The sequence below is a fragment of the Thalassophryne amazonica genome, chromosome 2 (assembly GCF_902500255.1).
Source record: "Thalassophryne amazonica chromosome 2, fThaAma1.1, whole genome shotgun sequence".
Lineage (NCBI taxonomy): Eukaryota > Metazoa > Chordata > Actinopteri > Batrachoidiformes > Batrachoididae > Thalassophryne > Thalassophryne amazonica.
In genome coordinates, this window is record NC_047104.1 from 26878596 (window position 1) to 26901374 (window position 22779).

A 22779-nucleotide genomic window follows, 5' to 3' on the forward strand; every position below is an offset into this window, starting at 1 on the left:
ACTCAATTCTGAGGAATAAATTATGGAATCACCCTGTAAATTTTCATCCCCAAAACTAACACCTGCATCAAATCAGATCTGCTCGTCTGCATCTAAAAAGGAGTGATCACACCTTGGAGAGCTGTTGCACCAAGTGGACTGACATGAATCATGGCTCCAACACGAGAGATGTCAGTTCAAACCAAGGAGAGGATTATCAAACTCTTAAAAGAGGGTAAATCATCACGCAATGTTGCAAAAGATGTTGGTTGTTCACAGTCAGCTGTGTCTAAACTCTGGACCAAATACAAACAACATGGGAAGGTCGTTAAAGGCAAACATACTGGTAGACCAAGGAAGACATCAAAGCGTCAAGACAGAAAACTTAAAGCAATATGTCTCAAAAATTGAAAATGCATAACAAAACAAATGAGGAACAAATGGGAGGAAACTGGAGTCAACGTCTGTGACCAAACTGTAAGAAACCGCCTAAAGGAAATGGGATTTACATACAGAAAAGCTAAACGAAAGCCATCATTAACATCTAAACAGAAAAAAACAAGGTTACAATGGGCTAAGGAAAAGCAAATGTGGACTGTGGATGACTGGATGAAAGTCATATTCAGTGATGAATCTCGAATCTACATTGGGCAAGGTGATGATGCTGGAACTTTTGTTTGGTGCCGTTCCAATGAGATTTATAAAGATGACTGCCTGAAGAGAACATGTAAATTTCCACAGTCATTGATGATATGGGGCTGCATGTCAGGTAAAGGCACTGGGGAGATGGCTGTCATTACATCATCAATATATGCACAAGTTTACGTTGATGTTTTGGACACTTTTCTTATCCCATCAATTGAAAGGATGTTTGGGGATGATGAAATCATTTTTCAAGATGATAATGCATCTTGCCATAGAGAAAAAACTGTGAAAACATTCCTTGCAAAAAGACACATAGGGTCAATGTCATGGCCTGCAAATAGTCCGGATCTTAATCCAGTTGAAAATCTTTGGTGGAAGTTGAAGAAAATGGTCCATGACAAGGCTCCAACCTGCAAAGCTGATCTGGCAACAGCAATCAGAGAAAGTTGGAGCCAGACTGATGAAAAGTACTGTTTGTCACTCATTAAGTCCATGCCTCAGAGACTGCAAGCTGTTATAAAAGCCAGAGGTGGTGCAACAAAATATTAGTGATGTGTTGGAACGTTATTTTGTTTTTCATGATTCCATAATTTTTTCCTCAGAATTGAGTGATTCCATATTTTTTTTCCCCTCTGCTTGGTCTAAAAAAGTAACCGTTACTGACTGCCACAATTTTTTTTCCTGATTTCTTATAGTGTTTCTTAAAGCCAGAAAGTTGCCATTTGAAATTACTTTAGTTTTGTGTCATGTCTGTGATCTGCTTTTTTTCTACAAAATTAAACAACTGAATGAACATCCTCCGAGGCTGGTGATTCCATAATTTTTGCCAGGGGTTGTATATGACACTCACACAAAACCCCAATTCCAGTGAAATTGGGACGTTGTGTAAAATGTAAATAAAAACAGAATACAATGATTTGCAAATCCTTTTCAACCAATATTCAACTGAATACACCACAAAGACAAGATATTTATTGTTCAAACTGATAAACTTTATTGTTTTTGTGCAAATATTTGCTCATTTTGAAATGGATGCCTGCAACAGGTTTCAAAAAAGCTAGGACAGTGGTATGTTTACCACTGTGTTACATCACCTTTCCTTCTATCAACACTCAATAAGCATTTGGGAATTGAGGACAGTAACTGCTGAAGCTTTGTAGGTGGAATTCTTTCCCATTCTTGCTTGATGTATGACTTCAGTTGTTCTGTCTGGGGTCTCTGTTTTTTATTTTGTGCTTCATAATATGCCACACATTTTCAACGGGCAACAGGTCTGGACTGTAGGCAGGCCAGTCTAGTATCCGCACTCTTTCACTACGAAGCCACGCTGTTGCAACACATGCAGAATGTGGCTTGACACTGAACATTTCTTGCTGAAACAAGCAGGAACATCCCTGAAAAAGATGTTGCTAGGATGGCAGCATGTGTTGCTCCAAAACCTGGATGTACCTTTCAGCATTGATGGTGTCATCACAGATGTGTAAGCTGCCCATGCCATGGGCATTAACACAGCCCCATACCATCACAGATGCTGGCTTTTGAACTTTGTGCTGGTAACAATCTGGATGGTCTTTTTCCTCTTTTGTCCGGAGGAAAACGACATCCATGATTTCCAAAAACAATTTGAAACGTGGAGTCATCAGACCACAGCACACTTTTCCACTTTGCGTCTGTCCATTTCAAATGAGCCCGGGCCCAGAGAAGGCGGCGGCGGCGTTTCTGGATGTTGTTGATGTATGGCTTTCACTCTGCATGGTAGAGTTTTAACTTGCACTTGTAGATGTAGTGACAAACTGTGTTAACTGATAATGGTTTTCTTAAGTGTTCCTGAGCCCACGCAGTAAGATCCTTTACACAATGATGTCAGTTTTAAATGCAGTGCCGCCTGAGGGATCAAAGATTATGGGCATTCAATGGTGGTTTTTGGCCTTGCTGCTTAGGTGTAGAAAGTTCTCCAGATTCTCTGAATCTTCTGATTATATTACGGACTGCAGATGATGGAATCCCTAAATTCTTTGCAACTGAATGTTGAGAAACATTGTTCTTAAACTGTTGGACTTTTTTTCACGCAGTTGTTCACAAAGTGGTGATCCTCGCCCCATCTTTCCTTGTGAGTGGCTGAGCCTTTTGGGGATGCTCTTTTTATACCCAATCATGACACTCACAATTAGTGTCCTCAGTTCCCAAACGCTTATTGAATGCTGTTAGAAGGAAAGGTGATGTAACACAGTGGTAAACATACCACTGTCCCAGCTTTTTTGAAACGTGCTGCAGGCATCCATTTCAAAATGAGCAAATATTTGCACAAAAACAATAAAGTTTATCAGTTTGAACATTAAATATCTTGTCCAGAATCTGGATCACCTCCAAAATTCAGTGGAGTCTTCAATGCTCTAATATCAATCTTTTTTTTTTTAAACAGTTTCGGGCACAGTTCCACTCATCCGCTAACCACTAACTGGCAAAGCAAACTTTTTCGTTAGCGGATTAGCTTTTCAGCTAGCTTTGAAAACCATCAACAGACCAATTAGACCCTGCTAAATTTAGTTCTGCTAACTTTCAGTCTGTGAAAATTTTTTTGCTGGCATAATGAGCAAAGCTTTACGGTCAAAAATGTTTGTAAAACCTAAAATCATATATGTTAGTTCCTGTCTGTTGTGTGTCTGCAATAGTCAGGCTGCTGTGAGGAGTTCAGCTCTCCCCCAGCAGAAGGGGTAAGCCGGCAGCCAAAGATAAGTGTCAATTACTTTTCACATACAACAACACAGACGGTGGCAGAAGATATATAACGCAAGGCACTTTTCACTCATGGTCACAAAATAACACAACAAATCTATAACACTAACAACACTGCTAATCCAACATGCACTACAATAACAATAATGTAAAAAAAACAAACTCCAAACTCCCATAATACATTGCAGCAGCAGCAGCTTAATTCAGGAACAGTTCACCTGTGTGTTGCGTTCAATGCAACTGGTAAAATCTATACCTCATCATGAGCTTCCCCACCGAAGAAAACCCATGTAGGTTTTATCTTTACATAAAAATGCAGCAATAAGTGCCTTTTCAATTAAAAAAGTAAAGATTTGCATGTACACGCTGCCTTTACACACACACTGTCAATTGCTGCTGAAGAGGATCAGCACCTAAAAAAAAAATTATGGAATCACCCTGTAAATTTTCATCCCCCAAATTAACACCTGCATCAAATCAGATCTGCTCATTGACACTGACCCTATGCCATGACATTGACCCTATGTGTCTTTTTGCAAGGAATGTTTTTGCAGTTTTTGCTCTATGGCAAGATGCATTATCATCTTGAAAAATGATTTCATCATCCCCAAACATCCTTTCAATTGTCCAAAATATCAACATAAACTTGTGCATTTACTGATGATGTAATGACAGCCATCTCCCCAGTGCCTTTACCCGACATGCAGCCCCATATCATCAATGACTGTGGAAATTTACATGTTCTCTTCAGGCAGTCATCTTTATAAATCTCATTGGAAAGGCACCAAACAAAAGTTCCAGCATCATCACCTTGCCCAATGCAGATTCGAGATTCATCACTGAATATGACTTTCATCCAGTCATCCACAGTCCTCAATTGCTTTTCCTTAGCCCATTGTAACCTTGTTTTTTTCTGTTTAGGTGTTAATGATGCCTTTCGTTTAGCTTTTCTGTATGTAAATCCCATTTCCTTTAGGCGGTTTCTTACAGTTCGGTCACAGACGTTGACTCCAGTTTCCTCCCATTCGTTCCTCATTTGTTTTGTTGTACATTTTTCGATTTTTGAGACATATTGCTTTAAGTTTTCTGTCTTGACGCTTTGTCTTCCTTGGTCTACCAGTATGTTTGCCTTTAACAACCTTCCCATGTTGTTTGTATTTGGTCCAGAGTTTAGACACAGCTGACTGTGAACAACCAACATCTTTTGCAACATTGCGTGATGATTTACTCTCTTTTAAGAGTTTGATAATCCTCTCCTTTGTTTCAATTGACATCTCTCGTGTTGGAGCCATGATTCATGTCAGTCCAGTTGGTGCAACAGCTCTCCAAGGTGTGTTCACTCCTTTTTAGATGCAGACTAACGAGCAGATCTGATATGATGCAGGTGTTAGTTTTGGGGATGAAAATTTACAGGGTGATTCCATAATTTTTTACTCAGAATAAAGTGATTCCATATTTTTTTCCTCTGCTTGGTCTAAGAAAGTAAACGTTACTGACTGCCACAATCTTTTTTTTCTTGATTTCTTATAGTGTTTCTTAAAGCCAGAAAGTTGCCATTTGAAATGACTTTAGTTTTGCGTCATGTCTGTGATCTGCTTTTTTCTACAAAATTAAACAACTGAATGAACATCCTCCGAGGCCGGTGATTCCATAATTTTTGCCAGGGGTTGTATACATTCAGTTACTGAAAACTAACCATTAATGATTCTTACTCGCAATCTGAACCACTCACAGATTTTGTTAGTACCTACGAAAACTCTAAATACAATAAAACTGGTGAATGTGGAAGTAAATTCCTCATACGAATAATTTAGGAATGAATCAGTTTAGTGAACGCAGATGGTCACCCCACTGAGTCAGGTCTGCTTGAGGGAGTTTTTCCTTACCGCCGTCACCAGTGTGCTTGCTCATGGGCTGGATCTGTTCTAAGCCTTACTCATATTTAATGCGTGCTTTGGTGCTGCATAAATAACTTGAAATGAAGCAGGTACCTTTGCAGAAGGTCTTACTTTAATGAAAGCCTTGAAGCGTTTGTCTTTGGTGAGGAGCTCCTTGTAGAAGTTGACGGCTTCATTATGGCGGCTGCAGAACTTTCCATAGACCCTCTTCATGCTTTCAGCATTTGATCCTGCAAACTAGAGCAGGATTGGACAGTCATGACACCAGAAGACTTCAACAATGGAACTTATGGAGCCGCGTTAGGAGTCACTCAGCTTAAAAACATCAACAGTGAGCCGGACAGCGTTTGTGTTAAGTATTGTGTAAAGATTTTTTTTATAATTATTATTATTATTATTATTATTATTATTTTAATTTAATTTAATTAGCTTATAATGCGCCAAATCACAGCAAAAGCCGTCTCAAGGCGCCTTACATAAAACAAGTCAACATAAAATTGAATAAATAATTTAAAGTGAATTAAAAAAAAAGAGTTGAATATTGTGGAGTTGTAGAGTTTTAGAGTTGAATGTCTACAGCAATAGAAAGAATTGAAAATGTAGAGACAACCTGACATTTTTAAATTAATTAACATCTGCAGTGTGCAGACGTCCTTTGTGAAGGATCCCTGAAAAGAATCACAAAAGTTTGTCCTGCATTAGGAACTGTGGCTGTCTTCATTTCTGACCTGGTTGGCTAGAATGTCTCCGATCCTGTTGATGAGAAAGCCTCCATCAAAGCTTCCCCCCTCATGCTGACTTTCCCTCTTCCTCTCAAGGAGGCGGAGGAGATGCTGCGTGTGGAGCTCCAGGAGCTCATCCAGAGCAGGGAACAGCTTGTCCACCGTCTGCTGTTCCAGCTGCACCTCCTTCTGCAGGCCTTTGCTGTAGACTTCTGACATGATGCGCAGAGTACGGACATGATGCATCTCCGTCTGCATGAGCTCTGCAGGACATGAAGTGAGACTCAGTCATTGGTGCCATTAGTCATGAGAAGTCACACTGAGAAAATAGTTCTACAAAAGCCTTTATCCCCCTATTTCACAGCGCACCGTTCCTTCCCACTTCATCCCAAATAGCAAATCGGGGTGTGTTTTGAAGCACCATAGTAACTTCTTGATCCATCTTTTATCAATCTTGAACAAACTTGGTATATGCAGTAGTTACGGCAATTATCCGCACCAGTTGTGAAATCGAGGTGAAATTTCCGAGCTCTTCAAAAATTTCACCCCGATTCCCCAAAGTGGCATCATTATGTGGTCACTTCTAGGTGTTCGTAGTCTTAACCGCTTCAATCATGTTCAAACATATTTAAATGGGATAGTCCTACTTAGGGATGGGTGACAAGATTTTATTGATATTGATGCCATTATTAATTCCGTTTATCATTCAGATTCTTTATTGATTCCCTTATCAATACCTCCTGTGTACAAAAAGTAGGCTTTACAGGTTTTCTATGTCAACATTTTATTGAGTCTCAAAGTAAATAATTATGAAATTGGTCACTGGATCCTTGATCTCTGGATATAAATAAAAATAAATAAAATTTGTACATGGTCACTGGATCCTAAATCTCTGGGACAGGTTAATCCAGGAGTCGGCAAGACCTTATTGAGGACATTGTCTTGGTGATTAGGGATGTCCTCATGTATTGTAATAAATATTCCAGAGAAAGGCAAGAGCTTCTCTCAGAATTTGGAAGAATAGGCCCGAAAGAAGTTTCTGTTGGAAGCATTTTAGACATAGGATCAGCAGGTTAGGTGAATTGGAAACTTTATAATTGTCCAGGTCTCCCTTATTAAAGAAATCTTGATCTCAATGAGACTAACATGGTTAAATAAAGATTAAAGCAGGAAGGGGAAGTGTTGGCTTTTTAAATACTTGAAAGACACTGAACTCGAGAGGATTCAGTACTGCTATAATGGACTGAGGCAGAAGGTGGCAGTAATGCACCTTCTACCACCTTTGATTTATATCACAGTAGCGTGTTTTGAGGTCGGAGTGCATTTTTGCATTCACAAAATGCCTCAAGAAACCACAAAAAAATGCACAAAAGTACTCTGCTTTAAATTTACTGATATTTGTTGTCAGTCTGGGTAAATCATTGGACTCGGACCTAATGGTTGTGCAGCTAATCTCGTTTCCTCAGCGGCGCGTGCACAAGACAAACACAAACGTGTTTTCATGGCGTGTGTTCGGATCTCCAACTACCAGTTAGCTCCGGCATAATGTGAACTTAAGAACCAATAAGGGAATCATTAAGCAAAAAGATTACTGATGTTGGTGGATCTAATCATTTCTTATTGATTGTTAACAGGAACCAGTTTTCGATACACATCCCTAGTCCTGACCTTTTATTACTTTTTTCCTTGGAATATGTTGCAGGTCTTCAACGTAGGAATAGGCGTATATTAACAAATAAAATAAAGCTGACCACACAAAACATGAAATGTGATGGCTTCATACCATCTGCAGTTACAGAAATTGAAGTCAAAGAAAATGTCAAGATCATTATGGATTGGCTTGTGCTCCATCGAGTAAAAAATTTAACCAAAAGCAGCATTTGTTGTGGTTCTGGCTGAGAACGCTGCCAGACACAGCTTTACTTTAGTTTTCAAGTGGTTGACAGGTATGCGCTTTATATGCCAGCCAGTTGCCTAAGTCTGCATTTTATAAGCCAGCCTGATAAGAGGCATGCCGAGGTAAGATGTTTCATCCAGTTTTTGCACTTTTCCTGGATCGTGGGGGATTGTAATAGAATGGTGCCCTGTGGAATCGGGGAATGGCTTTAAAAGGTCTCAGCCTGGACATTATGAGAATAAATGGATTCTGGATTACAACAACTCATGCAGTTTGCAAAAACACATGTTCAACACCCAAACCCAGGTTACCTAGCCTGTTAGCCTTAATTAACTCAGTAACAGACAGGTGGGCATGTCATGTGTCATGCTAAGATCACACCAGTCTTGCCTAAGCTCCACCCCTTTAATCATTTATGGATTAACTGGGAGTTATGTAGAGTAAAGCACATAGACCGATGGGTGACATCTCGGGATTTTAAGACATGAAAGCAAATCAAATCTATCCCCCGTTTTGTGTGTGTATGTACGAAAATCCTTCTCTGTTTCACTCAAACATGAAGCCAATAACTATAATTGCCTGGAGTTACTTCAGGGTTGTCTCTCTAGCTTGGTGACTTCCTGCTCTCGCCTCCTTCTTGGGCAGTCACTCAGTTTTTCTCCTCCAAACAGATTTACTGTACAGTACCATACTGTTCGTGCTTCTTAATGACTAAACGAAATGTCAAAGAGACACTGAATGCATTTAATTTCTATTTATTTCTGTACGCATTTAATCTGTGCACTTCAAAGTCAGGCGTTCCAATCATTCTGAACATCATATTAAGTGTGTTGTACCGTAGATAACATCCTGTCTCTTCACCAGCTCTTTGTCCAGCTGCTGCAGTTGCTGCTGGTCCACGCTCAAGCTCCACGAATCCACCTCCAGATCTTTGGCCTCGACTTCAAACTCCCCCATCAGCTGTCCGTCCATCATCTCTGTGCCTGTGCCAAACCCTCAGCTGTCAAACTCACAAACGCTTTACATGTATGTCACAACACTGCAGAATATTTCATTGCGCTTTTTCTACATCATCAGCATTCCAGAGCACTTCCAAATACTTTCGTACATGTAACAGCTCTCAGGCAGGTGCTTGTTTTTAATAACCTCTCATTCATAATAATTTCTTTCTGATCATAATTATAATAACATTATCCCCAGAATGACTTTGTAAGAAACTTTAAACTGACAACTGACATTTGTAACCAAAATATCAAAAACTGATAATGCACATTTAGCTCTGTTTTTAAACACCTACTTACCAACCCTTTGTCAGCAGAACAAAGAGCCAGGTCAGGATAGTTCATGTTTGGTCTGAGAAGACTGAGGCAGTCCAGCATTACTGTTTTGAGGACACAAGGTGGGAGCGCTTTGATAAAGTAGACACAGAGCAATACACCTCCACAGTACTGCACTACAACAGGTTTTGTGTTGAGAACACCAAAACCAAACACATCAGGGTGCCTCAAAACCAAAAGCCCTGGTTCAACACTCTGTTGAAGGCCAGAAACACAGCTCTGCGATCAGGTGACAGGGAGACCTACAGGAGATCCAGACAGGATCTGAGAAGAGCAATTATGAGGGCCAAAAAAATGCATGGTGCATCCAGAAAGTATTCACAGCGCTTCACTTTTTCCACATTTTGTTATGTTACAGCCTTATTCCAAAATGGTGTAAATTATTTTTCCCCTCAAAATTCTAATCACAAAACACCATAATGACAACATGAAAAAAGTTTTTTTTTTTTTTTAATTTTTGCAAATTTATTTAAAATAAAAAACAAACAAAAAAAAAAAAAAACATTCACACCCTTTCCTCAATACTCTGTTGATGCACCTTTGGCAGCAGTTACAGCCTCAAGGCACCTGTTTTTGGGTAGTTTTGACCATTACTCTTTGCAGTATCTCTCAAACTCCATCAGGTTCGATAGACAGTGTCAGTGCACAGCCATTTTTTTTTAGATCTCTTCAGAGATGTGTAATCAGATTAAAACCAGGAACCTCCAGGTAAGACTTTTAGTGTTCAGGATTTGTTAAAATATCAACATTTCATAATTTTTGTGATTATTTGTGCACATTTTTTTGGTGTCACCTACACTTTAAGGACATTCACAGAGTTGTCAGCCACTCCTTTGAGATCTTGGCAGTGTGATTAGGGTCATTGTCCTGCTGAAAGATGAACCATCATCCCAGTCTGAGGTCAAGAGCGCTCTGGAGGGGGTGAGTTTGCCTACATATGGGAGATCGACCACCTGGTGTCCTGGTGCAAACAGGACAATCTCAACGCCCTCAAGACAGTGGAATGGTTGTTGAGTTCACAAAGAACCCAGTCCTGGCCAACTCTAGAGCGCCTCGTCCTGTGTCACCTCCGCTCCACAGTGAGCTCTGCTATGGACCTACAGCAGTTTGCTTACCGGCCTGGCATCGGAGTGGAGGACACCATCATCTCCCTGCTGCACCGCTCAATGTCCCACCTGGAGAGGCCGGCAGCGCTGTGAGGATTCTTTTCTTTGACTTCTCCAGCGCTTTCAACACCATCCAGCCGAGGCTCCTGAGGGACAAGCTGGTGATTGCAGGAGCGGACAAGGATCTGGCTGAGTGGGTCCTGGACTACCTCACAAACCGGCCCCAATTTGTGAGGACCAAGAACTGCGTGTCTGACCTCCTGACCTGCAGTGTGGGGGTCCCCCAGGGGACAGTCCTCGCGCCCTTCCTCTTCACTCTTTACACTGCAGACTTCAGACAAAACACGGACAGCTGTGTCCTGCAGAAGTTCTCCGATGACGCCGCCCTCATTGGACTCATTATGGATGACGATGATGCGGAGTACAGAGGACTAACGCAGGACCTTGTGGACTGGTGTCAGAGGAACCACCTCCTCATCAACGTGGGGAAGACCAAGGAGATGGTGGTGGACTTCAGACGCCGCCCCACTACACTCCCCCCAGTGAACATCCAGGGAAGGGACATTGAGAGAGTGGACTCTTATAAGTACCTGGGTGTTCATCTGAACAACAAACTGGACTGGACTCACAACACGGACGCACTTTACAGGAAGGGTCAGAGCCACCTCTACCTCCTGAGGAGGCTGAGGTCTTTTGGAGTGAGGGGGCCACTCCTGAGGACCTTCTATGACTCTGTGGTGGCTTCAGCCATCCTGTACGGTGTGGTCTGCTGGAGTAGCAGCATCACAGAGAGGGACAGGAAAAGGCTGGATAAGATCATCAGGAAATCCTGTCTGTCCTGGGCTGTCCCCTGGACTCTGTGCAGGAGGTGGGGGACAGGAGGGTCCTGGCTAAACTTACATCTATGCTGGACCACGAGTGTCACCCCCTGCTGGATGTTCTGTCTGCTCTGGAGAGCAGTTTCAGTGACAGACTCATCCACCCTCGCTGTGTGAGGGAGAGGTTCTGCAGCTCGTTTCTCCTGGCTGCTGTCAGACTGTACAATGAACAATGCTAGTACTGTGGTAACCATAGCAACCAGGTCATTAATCATGTCATTACCTGCTGTATTTATTAGGTGCAATAATTTAACTTATGGTGCACTCAAGTCACTTTACATATTACATTACATATTACATATATATATTACTTATATTTTAACCTGTCCATATTGTAAATATCAGAGTAACTTATTGTACATTTCACGGTGAAGTCATTTTATCTGATCACTCTCACATCCTGACAGTGTATATCATCCCGGCAGTGCAGCATTGAACTGAACAATGGTAGCCTTAGCTTTACCCGCTTTACTCAGTGCTTTTTTAGTTCTTGTTTTTAAGAGATGCTTGTTTGTTTTATTGTATGCCCTTCTGTTTACTCCTACTGTTCTATGCTGCGATGTGGACACTGAAATTTCCCCATTGAGGGATGAATAAAGGCTTTCTTATCTTATCTTAACCCCATCACCCTGTGTGACTCCCCAGTCATCATTGTGGAGTCTTTCTGTTACCTGGCGATCACCACCACCCAGGACCTCAAGTGGGAGCTGAACGTCAGCTCTCTCATCAAGAGAGCACAACAGAGGATGTACTTTCTGTGGAAGTTGAGGAAGTTCAATCTGCCAATAACAATGATGGTGAACTTCTACACTGCTATCATTGAATCCATCATCTCCTCTTCCATCACCATCTGGTACGCTGCCGCCACTGCTAAGGACAGGAGCACACTGCAGCGTATCATCCACGCAGCAGAGAAGGTGATCAACTATACTCTACCATCCTTACAGCACCTGTACACCTCCAGGGCCCTGAGGTGAGCAAGGAAGATTGTGGCTGATGTCCATCAGGACAAAAACCTCAAGACATAAAAACAGCTTCTTTCCATCCTCAGCTATATTAATAAATAATGCCAGAGACCCCCATTTACCCTGCCCCCCACCCCCAAATTACACAATGTACAGATTGGTCATCCCTGCACTGAAAGGTACTGCACTTCTGTACACCAATCATATGCCACTACGTTTTATTTATTTATTTTGCAGTGAACATAGTTTTTGCCTATTGGACTCTTACTTTTTACAGAAGTGTTTTTTCCTTTTCTTTTTTATTGTTGTTTATGCACCAACAACACCAGATCAATTCCTTGTATGTAAGAACTTGGCAATTTCGATTTTGATTCTGAGCAGGTTTTCATCCAGGATGTCTCTGTACATTGCTGCATTCATCTTTTCCTCAATCCTGACTAGTCTCCCAGTTCCTGATGCTGAAAAACATCCCCACAGCATGACGCTGCCACCACCATGGCTCACTGTAGGGCTAGTAACCCGGTTTCCTCCTAGCATGACACCTGGCCTTCAGGCCAAAGATTCCAATCTGTCTCGTGATGGGCATCCAGCTGGTGGAGCTGAACAGCTTCCATTTATGGATGATGGAGGTGACTGTGCTCATTGGGACAAGCAGCAGAAATATTTCTGTGCCCTTCCCCAGATTTGTGCCTCGAGGCAATCCTGTCTCTGGGGTCTATAGACAATTTCTTTGACTTTGTGCTTGGGTTGTGCCCAGACATGCACTAACTGTGGGGCCTTATATGTAGACAGGTGTGTGCCTTTCCATATCATGCCCAATCAAGTGAATTTACCACAAGTGGACTCCAATTAAGTTGTACAAACATCTCAAGGTCGATCAGTGGAAACAGGATGCACCTGAGCTCAATTTTGAGCTTCATGGCAAAGGCTGTGAAAACTTATGTACACGTGATTTTTTACTTTTTATTTTAATAAATTGGAAAAAAAAACTTTTTCTCACATTGTCATTATGTGGTATTGTGTGTAGAATTTTGAGGGGAAAAAAATTAATTTCAGCCATTTTGGAATAAGGCTGTAACATAAAATGTGGAAAAAGTGAAGTGCGTGAATACTTTTCAGATGCACCGCAAATCGACACCAAGGAGCTGGTAAAGGCCCAGGAGAGACACGTCTTCCTGCAGACTGTCAGGAAATCTGGGCTCCCACAGAAACATCTCGCCAACTTCTACCAGTGTACCATAGAAAGTGTACTGAGCTATGGATGCATGGTTGTGTTTCTCCAGCTGCACCTCAGAGGGGAGGAAAGATCTTCAGCGGATCACAAAGACTGCACAAAAGATTCTCGGTGCACCTCTTCCAGCCGTGGAACATATCCACTCTGCCCGGTTGTGAAACAGAGCCAAAAAGATCAGGTCTTACACACCAGACAATGTCTTTTTGGCACCCTCCCCTCTGACAGACAAGAGTCATGAAGGCATGGACAAAGAGTTAAAAACAGCTTCTTCTCCAGGGCTGTGAAAGCTCTGCTTCAGCTGGACCTTTGCACCTTCATGCTGCACTTACATTTAATGGATTTTATGTCCTTTAAATTTTCAATTTTATTTTTATTTAATTTTTATTTCTTGGCCTTTTATTCCTGCTGCTGTGAAAAGGACTGTGTTTAAAGAGAATGTCTTTGTCGAGGAATATGTGCAATGACACTGTTTGTTTTTTGCAGAAGCTGTGAATAAAATAAAGTGTTTAGAGTGACATCTTACGTGATCTTTAATTTGTAGAGATATGCACTCCGGAATTCATTCTTCCTACTCATCACGGGTAGTACTTAGATCTTGGTATTTGTCCACAGGAACATGTTGTGCCACAACAATAAAACATCTGAATGTTGGGTGTGTGGGTGGGGATGTGTGTGTTTTCACCTTCATCAGTGAGGGATTCCATGGACTCTGTGATGTGGTTGGTTCTGTTAAGGGAGTCTGTGGACTGGGAAAGGTACCGCAGGCCTTTAATGTTCATGTCGTCAACACGGGACTGAATGGAGAGTACATCAGACTAAGTACTTCACAGAACTTTCAACACCAGGATTCAGAATGATTTAAAGTATTTATCAGTTTATTTGAGGTTAGTGTGTAAATATTGTTGATGTTGCTCACCCAGCAATGTTACTTATCGACAGACTCTTGGAGAGGTTGTTTGAAGGGAAAGTCATGATACTAGTGTGTCTCCTCGATGACGTATCACCAAAGAAGAACTGTCCTCAGGATACAAGATGGCTGACCAAGGCCGCTCCCGAGTCCCAGCTGCTGTACCAGCACACAGACAGACAGTCAGATGACAGCTAACAGCAGACAACTGAGAAAAATTTATGTGTTATTAAGAATATAAGGGGATCCAATAATGATCCCTGAGGACATCCTTTAAACTGACTGAGCTTTTTCCTTGAGATATGATTATTATTGGCACCACTCTTAATGGTTAACAGTGCTGCCTCACAGTAAGAAGGGATTTCTTCCCACCTGGTCTTTTCTGTGTAGAGCTTGCCTGTTTTCCCGGTGTCTGTGTGGGTTTCTTCCGGGTACTACGGCTTCCTCCCACTTTCAAAGACATGCAGGTTAAGTGGATTGGTCATTTTAAATTGGTCATAGTTGTGTGTGCAAGTGTGAATACTTGTGTTTTTCTATATGTGGCCCTGCAATAGACTGGCATCCTGTCCAGGGCGGACCTCACCACTTGCCCTATAACTGCTGGGATAGGCTTCAGCTCTCCCACAACACTTGATTGGAGGAAGCAGATACCAAAATAGATGAATGAATGAATAATTATTTTCTCATTAGCTTGCCATGGTTATAAAATATACAAATATAAAGTCACTTTTAATTTTCTTGTTCTTAAAAGAACTGCCTTTGTAGTTTCAAATAAGTCTAATTTCAGTTTCTTCTTCTTTTTCAAAAAAAAAAAAAACTTGTTCAAAAGTGTGGTATTCCAGTTAAAAACACATTATTTCTTATGAACAAAGAGCATTTTTTTTTCTTTATTCTTCTTCCTCCTACTCTATCTTAAGAAGAAGATAAAAAAGAAAGTAGCTCAACTAATATATTAGCCTAAGTTTTTTGAACAGCATCTTTTTGTAATCAGACGACAGATGAGATTTTATTTGAGTCTTCATAGAGAGCGTGAAGCCAGCTGTTTGGTAATTGTCCGCTTTGTCATTTAATAATTAACAATGAATTATCACACAAATGTTTGAGCCCATTAACACAGACTTGTGTTTGTGGATTCTTTTGTCTGTGGAACATTTCCTGAAGTAGCTGATGGTGGTCCAACTATAACAACAGTGCTTTGAGAGCAGAATATCCCCCGTTGGCAAATGCTGCTTTGGTACAAGTGCCTTCTACATTCTGACATAATTTCAAGGAACTGTACCAAGTTTCCTAAAATTCCTCTTAAAAATGTTAGAGAAGTTAATTTCAGAATGCAGGCACCCAAGCATGAAACTGAGGGAGTCTAGCTTTGTTAATCAAGGGCCATAACTCTGGTAAAACTAGAATGATAGGTGGGTGGATGAGTGTCCAGTAAGTTAAGCGTTGGCTTGAGACCAGAGGATCCTCGGTTCAAACCCCAGCCAGACTAGAAAATCACTAAGGGCCCTTGGGCAAGGTTCTTAATCCCAGAGTTTGCTCCCGGTGTGTAGTGAGCACCTTGCATGGCAGCACTTGCATGGTGTGTGAGGTGTGTTTATGTGAATGGCTGAAAGTGATTCATCATTGTAAAGTGCTTTGAGTGTCTGATGCAGATGGAAAGCACTATATACACTCAACAAAAATATAAACGCAACACTTTGGTTTTGCTCCCATTTTGTATGAGATGAACTCAAAGATCTAAAACTTTTCCACATACACAATATCACCATTTCCCTCAAATATTGTTCCCAAACCAGTCTAAATCTGTGATAGTGAGCACTTCTCCTTTGCTGAGATAATCCATCCCACCTCACCATACCATACCAAGATGCTGATTAGACACATGATTAGTGCACAGGTTGCCTTAGACTGTCCACAATAAAAGGCCACTCTGAAAGGTGCAGTTTTGTTTTATTTGGGGGTGGGGGGGTGGGGTGGGGGAATACCAGTCAGTACCTGGTGTGACCACTATTTGCCTCATGCAGTGCAACACATCTCCTTCGCATAGAGTTGATCAGGTTGTCAATTGTGGCCTGTGGAATGTTGGTCCACTCCTCTTCAATGGCTGTGCGAAGTTGCTGGATATTGGCAGGAAATGGTACACGCTGTCGTATACGCCAGTCCAGAGCATCCCAAACATGCTCAATGGGTGACATGTCCGGTGAGTATGCCGGCCATGCAAGAACTGGGACATTTTCCAGCTTTCAAGAATTGTGTACAGATCCTTGCAACATGGGGCCGGTGCATTATCCCTGCTGCAACATGAGGTGATGTTCTTGGATGTAATGGCACAACAATGGGCCTCAGGATCTCCTCATGGTATCCTGTGCATTCAAAATGCCATCAATAAAATGCACCTGTGTTCTTCGTCCATAACAGACGCCTGCCCATACCATAACCCCACCGCCACCATGGGCCACTCGATCCACAACACTGACATCAGAAAACCGCTCACCCACACGACGCCACACACGCTGTCTGCCATCTGCCTGGACAGTGTGAACCGGGATTCATCCGTGAAGAGAACACCTCTCCAACGTGCCAAACGCCAGCGAATGTGAGCATTTGCCCACTTAAGTCGGTTATGACGACGAACTGGAGTCAGGTCGAGACCCTGATGAGGACGATGAGCATGCAGATGAGCTTCCCTGAGACGGTTTCTGACAGTTTGTGCAGAAATTCTTTGGTTATGCAAACCGATTGTTTCAACAGCTGTCCCGAGTGGCTGGTCTCAGACGATCTTGGAGGTGAACATGCTGGATGTGGAGGTCCTGGGCTGGTGTGGTTACACGTGGTCTGCGGTTGTGAGGCTGGTTGGATGTACTGCCAAATTCTCTGAAACGCCTTTGGAGACGGCTTATGGTAGAGAAATGAACATTCAATACACGAGCAACAGCTCTGGTTGACATTCCTGCTGTCAGCATGCCAATTGCACGCTCCCTCAAATCTTGCGACATCTGTGGCATTGTGCTGTGTGATAAAACTGCACCTTTCAGAGTGGCCTTTTATTGTGGGCAGGCTAAGGCACACCTGTGCACTAATCATGGTGTCTAATCAGCATCTTGATATGGCACACCTGTGAGGTGGGATGGATTATCTCAGCAAAGGAGAAGTGCTCACTATCACAGATTTAGACTGGTTTGGGAACAATATTTGAGGGAAATGGTGATATTGTGTATGTGGAAAAAGTTGATCTTTGAGTTCATCTCATCCAAAATGGGAGCAAAACCAAAAGTGTTGCGTTTATATTTTTGTTGAGTGTAAATGCAGTCCTTGTATGCAGTCCATTTAATGATATTAAAATATGCGTACTGCTAAAGTTTCATGAAAATCCACCTAAAAGTGTGAGCAGAGTTTATTTTAGAAAGCTTTTTTAGGACAGATGGACAGATGGAAATCACCACAACATAATTCTCTTTCAGGTCCTCAGCCAGCAGGGAACAAAAAGATGATTTCCGTTCAAACCAGCTCACCGTTGCGTGTAGCAGTTATTGTTTGCATTCTGACAGCAGCACGCAGTAACAGATGTCCATTTACTCAGTAGTTAGAGTCAGGAGACAGGGTGCTTTGCTATTTGGTAAAGACATTTATTCATATTTTCTTGCAATGAGCATGAACGGCAAATGTATTTTATCTCTGGAGTCCGGTGATTGCGGAAGGCATGAGGAAAAGCAAAGTAGCAACGCAATCACGATTGCTCATATAACGAATAACAAAGTGAGACCCAGATGTTTAAAAGCATACTGAAAGTAATTTAGCTCCATGTTTCTTGTTTCCACTGTAAGTAAAATTCATGATCATGAATCATTTTTTTTGGTATGCAGGTCGCACTGAACTTTAAGTTGCAAGATGTCTCAAACTAGTAAAAAAAAAAAAAAAAAAAAAAAACTATACTCCGGAAAAAAAGGTAATTAACTTCGAAACAAACAAATGCCTGGAAATAAAGGGAACCTGAACAGGAAATGGTCATCACCACAAGCCAAAGCAACCTGGTGGAGCATCAGCATGAATATGCAACCGGCGATGTCCTCAGTTTGAAACTCACATTTGTTCCTCATCGTGACTGCAGGAGTAGAAGCTGAATCTGGGACTGATATCTGCTGTTTGGGAAACTAGCAGGAGGAAGAAAAAACAGCAGAAGTTCAACATGGTAAGTTTAAGGGAAAACACAATCCACAACTGAGCAACTCTGAGAGGCAAATTTTACCTTCATCTTCACCTTGGCACACACAGGCAGCGTTTCCCTGCAGCCTTTGTGACGGAAGCATTACAGTCTGGAAAACAAAGCGAGACGGCGCTCAGTGAGGAGTGGCAGGGCGCTGAGGGTGTGTGCAAAGGTGGCGGCTACAAATCCTGGATTCGTAGCCAGGAAACTCCACCAGCACGCTAATGAAAGCCAGACTGCTGCAGAGCACGTGATGCAATCCAGAGGTAACACTGCTGGACTAGGAAGAAGGAGGAGGAGGAGGAACAGAGAGGTACGCACCCATGTGCACTGCAGCATGGGAAAATTCCACTTATGTAAACATTCCCAATGCAGCGTTTTGGAACAACAGCCATCATTCAGAATCCTAAAATAAAAACCTGCTCCCAAATCTGACCTTATGACCTTCAGCACATAAATTCTTCTTTTTACCTTCTAAATCTTAATGTTTGACCAAAAACTGAATTTGCAGCACGAACCAATCATATCCACACAAGGAGAAAAAAAAGTGGTGAATCGAAAATAAAGGCAGGAGGAACCACCAGATTCAGAAACCGGATCCAGCAGGAACCATCAGATTCAGCAACAGGATCCAGCAGGAACCATCAGATTCAGCAACAGGACCCAGCAGATTTAGAAACAGGATCCACTGGGGTTTTGAGAGATAAAACAAAAACACCTGCAAGCTGAAAATACAGGTATTGGGATTAAATTACTAATGAATTAAAGACTAAAGGTCTCAGAAAGCAGGATCTCCTCAGGATGTCAGTCTGTAACTGTTTGTTTCTGAGTGCAGCTGATGGCAGACAAAAGACCTCTGTTTTTGCCCTCTGAATGGACACCAGCCAAACATCTGCTAGTCAAAACTGTCTGAAGGTCCGACAATCCAAACCAGACCCAGTCAGCACAACAAGAGCCGTGTTGTCAGACTGAAGCTGAGGCGGACTACGGCCGCTGAAACTGGCTCACTGCTTTCCTCCTTTTTAGGCCTTTTCTGGAGTTGCAGCAGAGCTTGTGCAATAAAGTACATCCTCTTCACCATCACTTCAGTGGAATAGAATGAGACTTGTTTACCAACGTCATAACAGAGTCTGACAACGGCATAAAGTGTTTGACAAACATGACAAAATTTTAAACGTCAAAACAACAGAAACAGAAAAATAAAGCCATTTACGAAAGGCTCATTTATACGCCTTTCAAACAGTGCAACATCACTGTCCGCAGACTTCCATACGTCCTTTACAACACCAGCACAGATGTTAACTCCTGTGTCTACTAGAGGGCACTGCGCAACATTAAAGGCTCCTGAAGAGGCCTTAATAACATTTCTACTGCAGACAGCAGAGTGGACAGACGAGGTCTTTGGGGATGGTAAAGACTTCATGGCAAGTGGGCTGACAATTCTTTACAATAATGTCTTCAGCGCATCTTTTTGCCAAGGGGCACGTCTCACTCAAACTGCTACCCCCCTCCAAGTATGGCGTCAGATCACTGACAAAACCCCACTCGCGTAAAAAATGCATTCACGCGTAGATATTAACTGCGCCCATGCAAATTATCTCTGTGCGCGCGCGCAAAGGTGCTGCGGGCGAGGACCAGTGCTCCCCCCACCCTCTCAACACTTCATTTCTGCTCGCGCAAAGTTGATTTCTGCTCACGCGCAGAGAATTCCTGCTTGCTCGCTTGAAACTTATGGCACTATGGGGGAGGGAACCAGGCCGGCAGTGGCTCTACTGTGATTGGCTGTCTCTGGAGAGCGAGGTTTAATTGACAGCCCTCTACTCTGACGCGGAAGTCAGATGGAGACAACGGCGTTAAGCAATTATCACCTCGTTTTTCTTAAAACTTCACTCTAGTCACCATTTATCTCAGCGACAGATGTCTGAAGCTTCTGTACAACAATCATTTCCACATAAATTCAGCTTTATTTCATAACAAAATACAGAAAGTCATAAAAAATCACCTCCTGACACCGGTGCGTCTGCAGACTAACTCTGTACACCCAAACCAATCAAAGGGAATAATGTGAGTATTAATCATCAGATGACAAATTAAAACCTCTTAAATCACATGGAAACCATGATGCCACCACCTCCCTGAAGGAGACAACGGCACCTCCTTAAAAAAAATATATATATATTTATTTATGAATCAAATCCAAACAAAACAGGTCCTGTACAAAATACTGAAATAGCTGTAAACATGAAAATACAAATACTAGAACATAAGGGACTTAATGAATATTATTTACAAATAATAAAAAAGAAAATATAGGACAACAAACATTTACAAATCAAAGTTGTCAATAAAAGAAACTACTTTTAAAATATTATTGGATTCAATCAATAATAGAGATTTATTATTAAGTTTAAACTCATTTCCCCTGTGAGTAATGTTTGGTTTTGTCTTGGAAAAAAAAAACATTTGTGGATGTAATGTTTGCTTAGTAAATTATATTATTCGAGCGTGCAGGGGGAGCGCTGGGATAATTTGTGCGCGTGGAGTGATTATTTGCACGTGCAGTTAATATCTACGCGTGAATGCATTTTTTACACAAGTGGGGTTTTGTCACTGATCTGAGACGCCATAACAAGCTTTTCTGTGGCACTGCACAAAGACGGACAAAAAATACAGAGTGCAGACAGAAGGCTCCGCGCACATCCATATGCAACTCTAACGATAGCTCAAACTATAAAACTAAAAAACAGATGGATAAGTTTTTAAATACAAACGTTAAGAAAATCATAATTGATCTGTTTTCATTATGCACATTATTCTCACAGACATTTCTACAAGTGTGAACTTTAATCGCGTCGAGAACAAACAAACATGTCAGAACAGGTTTGCTTATATTGTTTATGTTTACTTGATAAAAAGACAGGAAGTGAAAATGTGTTTTAAATCATTCATTCATGTTATGTTAGCAGAACATAGCTTAGTCACTGGAAACAAAGATGATATATTCAACGGCATCAATCTCTGTAACAGGAATTTCCAGATGTCTATTTTTCCACATTTGACTCCAGCAGCTTCTAATTTCTGGAAACTTTTTTGTTGTGTGCCATTGTTTAGTTCTTGAACTTTTTCTTTGGTTTTACTGTCAGCTGGCATGCTTTCAAAGCAGGCTTCACAGGGGCTATTTTTTTTTTATTTTTATTATATTTGCAAACGGAAAGTAATGTCACCAAAAAAACAACAAAAGAAAAAAAAAATAACAGATGAGTAAGAAGGACCACGACAAGAACAGATAGAGAAGGAATGTGACAGAGGTGGAACATCTACACATCAACCCCACACAGTAGTCTCATCTCATCATCTTCAACAGCTCATCTGGAACTGGTGTCGCAGCCCGAATGGCCCCGCCGCCTAAATTCAGCATTACTTTAAAATAATAGATGGGGGGGAATCAGAGTGTGATAGCAGCAGCATATCTCAGTCTGATGTGCTTATGCACATACGTCACCTCGGAGCGCCATCAGCGATTCACTGGTTATCGCCTCATTTCTGCTTAAAGGTGACTTTAGAATGATTTAAGAGGTTTCACTTTGTCAGCTGATGGTTAATAATCACATTATTCCCTTTGATCGTTTTGGGTGTAGAGACTCGGACTCAGATAGTCAGTCAGATAGTCAGACTCAGACATGCTGCTGTGGTGCTCTGATCGCTCCCTTGTCATCTGGTTAAATGTCCTGAGGGACCAGCTCACCTGTCATCTCTGAAAACCACACCTGCAGCTACACTTCTAATAAAACAAAGGCTCTTTAAAGAGCAACTATTTTATTATTTGAAAAAGCTGTTTCCTTTTATATTTTAAGATTAAATTAATGAATCATTAAACATGTTCCTGAAGTTGAAGTTTAGTCAAAAAGACATTTGCGCACATAGAAGAAGCCCCGCCCCTACTGTGCATAATTTAAAAGAATTTCACAATCACTAGAATAGTCAATTCATATTTTAGTCAATGAGGATTGTAATTAAATGTTGAATGACTGAATTAAAAAAAAATGTAATCATGAGGTTTTATGTCACATTGAGAAATCTCAATTAACAAACACTGCAGTCATTATTGCTTCATCTCCTCTTGTGTTTATAGTAAATATTATATTTATTTATGGTGTCTTTTTTTACAGTGTGAATCAGGGTCCCTTATATAAGGATGAAGCCAGCACCTGTTGAACATGCTTTTCTTTGAAAGCCTGAGGAAAATGGGACGTTCAAGACATTGTTCAGAAGAA

The 22779-nt window shown here is 41.5% G+C and overlaps 1 protein-coding gene across 1 annotated transcript in view; it reads right to left on the bottom strand.

Annotated features, from left to right (window-relative positions):
* The window catches only part of LOC117523087 (A-kinase anchor protein 13-like), a 425195-nt gene that overhangs the window by 41953 nt on the left and 360463 nt on the right, over positions 1–22779 (bottom strand). The window contains exons 22-25 of the mRNA XM_034184506.1: positions 14080–14212; positions 8714–8860; positions 5987–6243; positions 5370–5495 (exon numbers count right to left, since the gene is read on the bottom strand). Of these exons, the coding sequence (XP_034040397.1) occupies positions 5370–5495; positions 5987–6243; positions 8714–8860; positions 14080–14212 (663 nt within the window). The remainder of the gene's footprint in view (positions 1–5369; positions 5496–5986; positions 6244–8713; positions 8861–14079; positions 14213–22779) is intronic.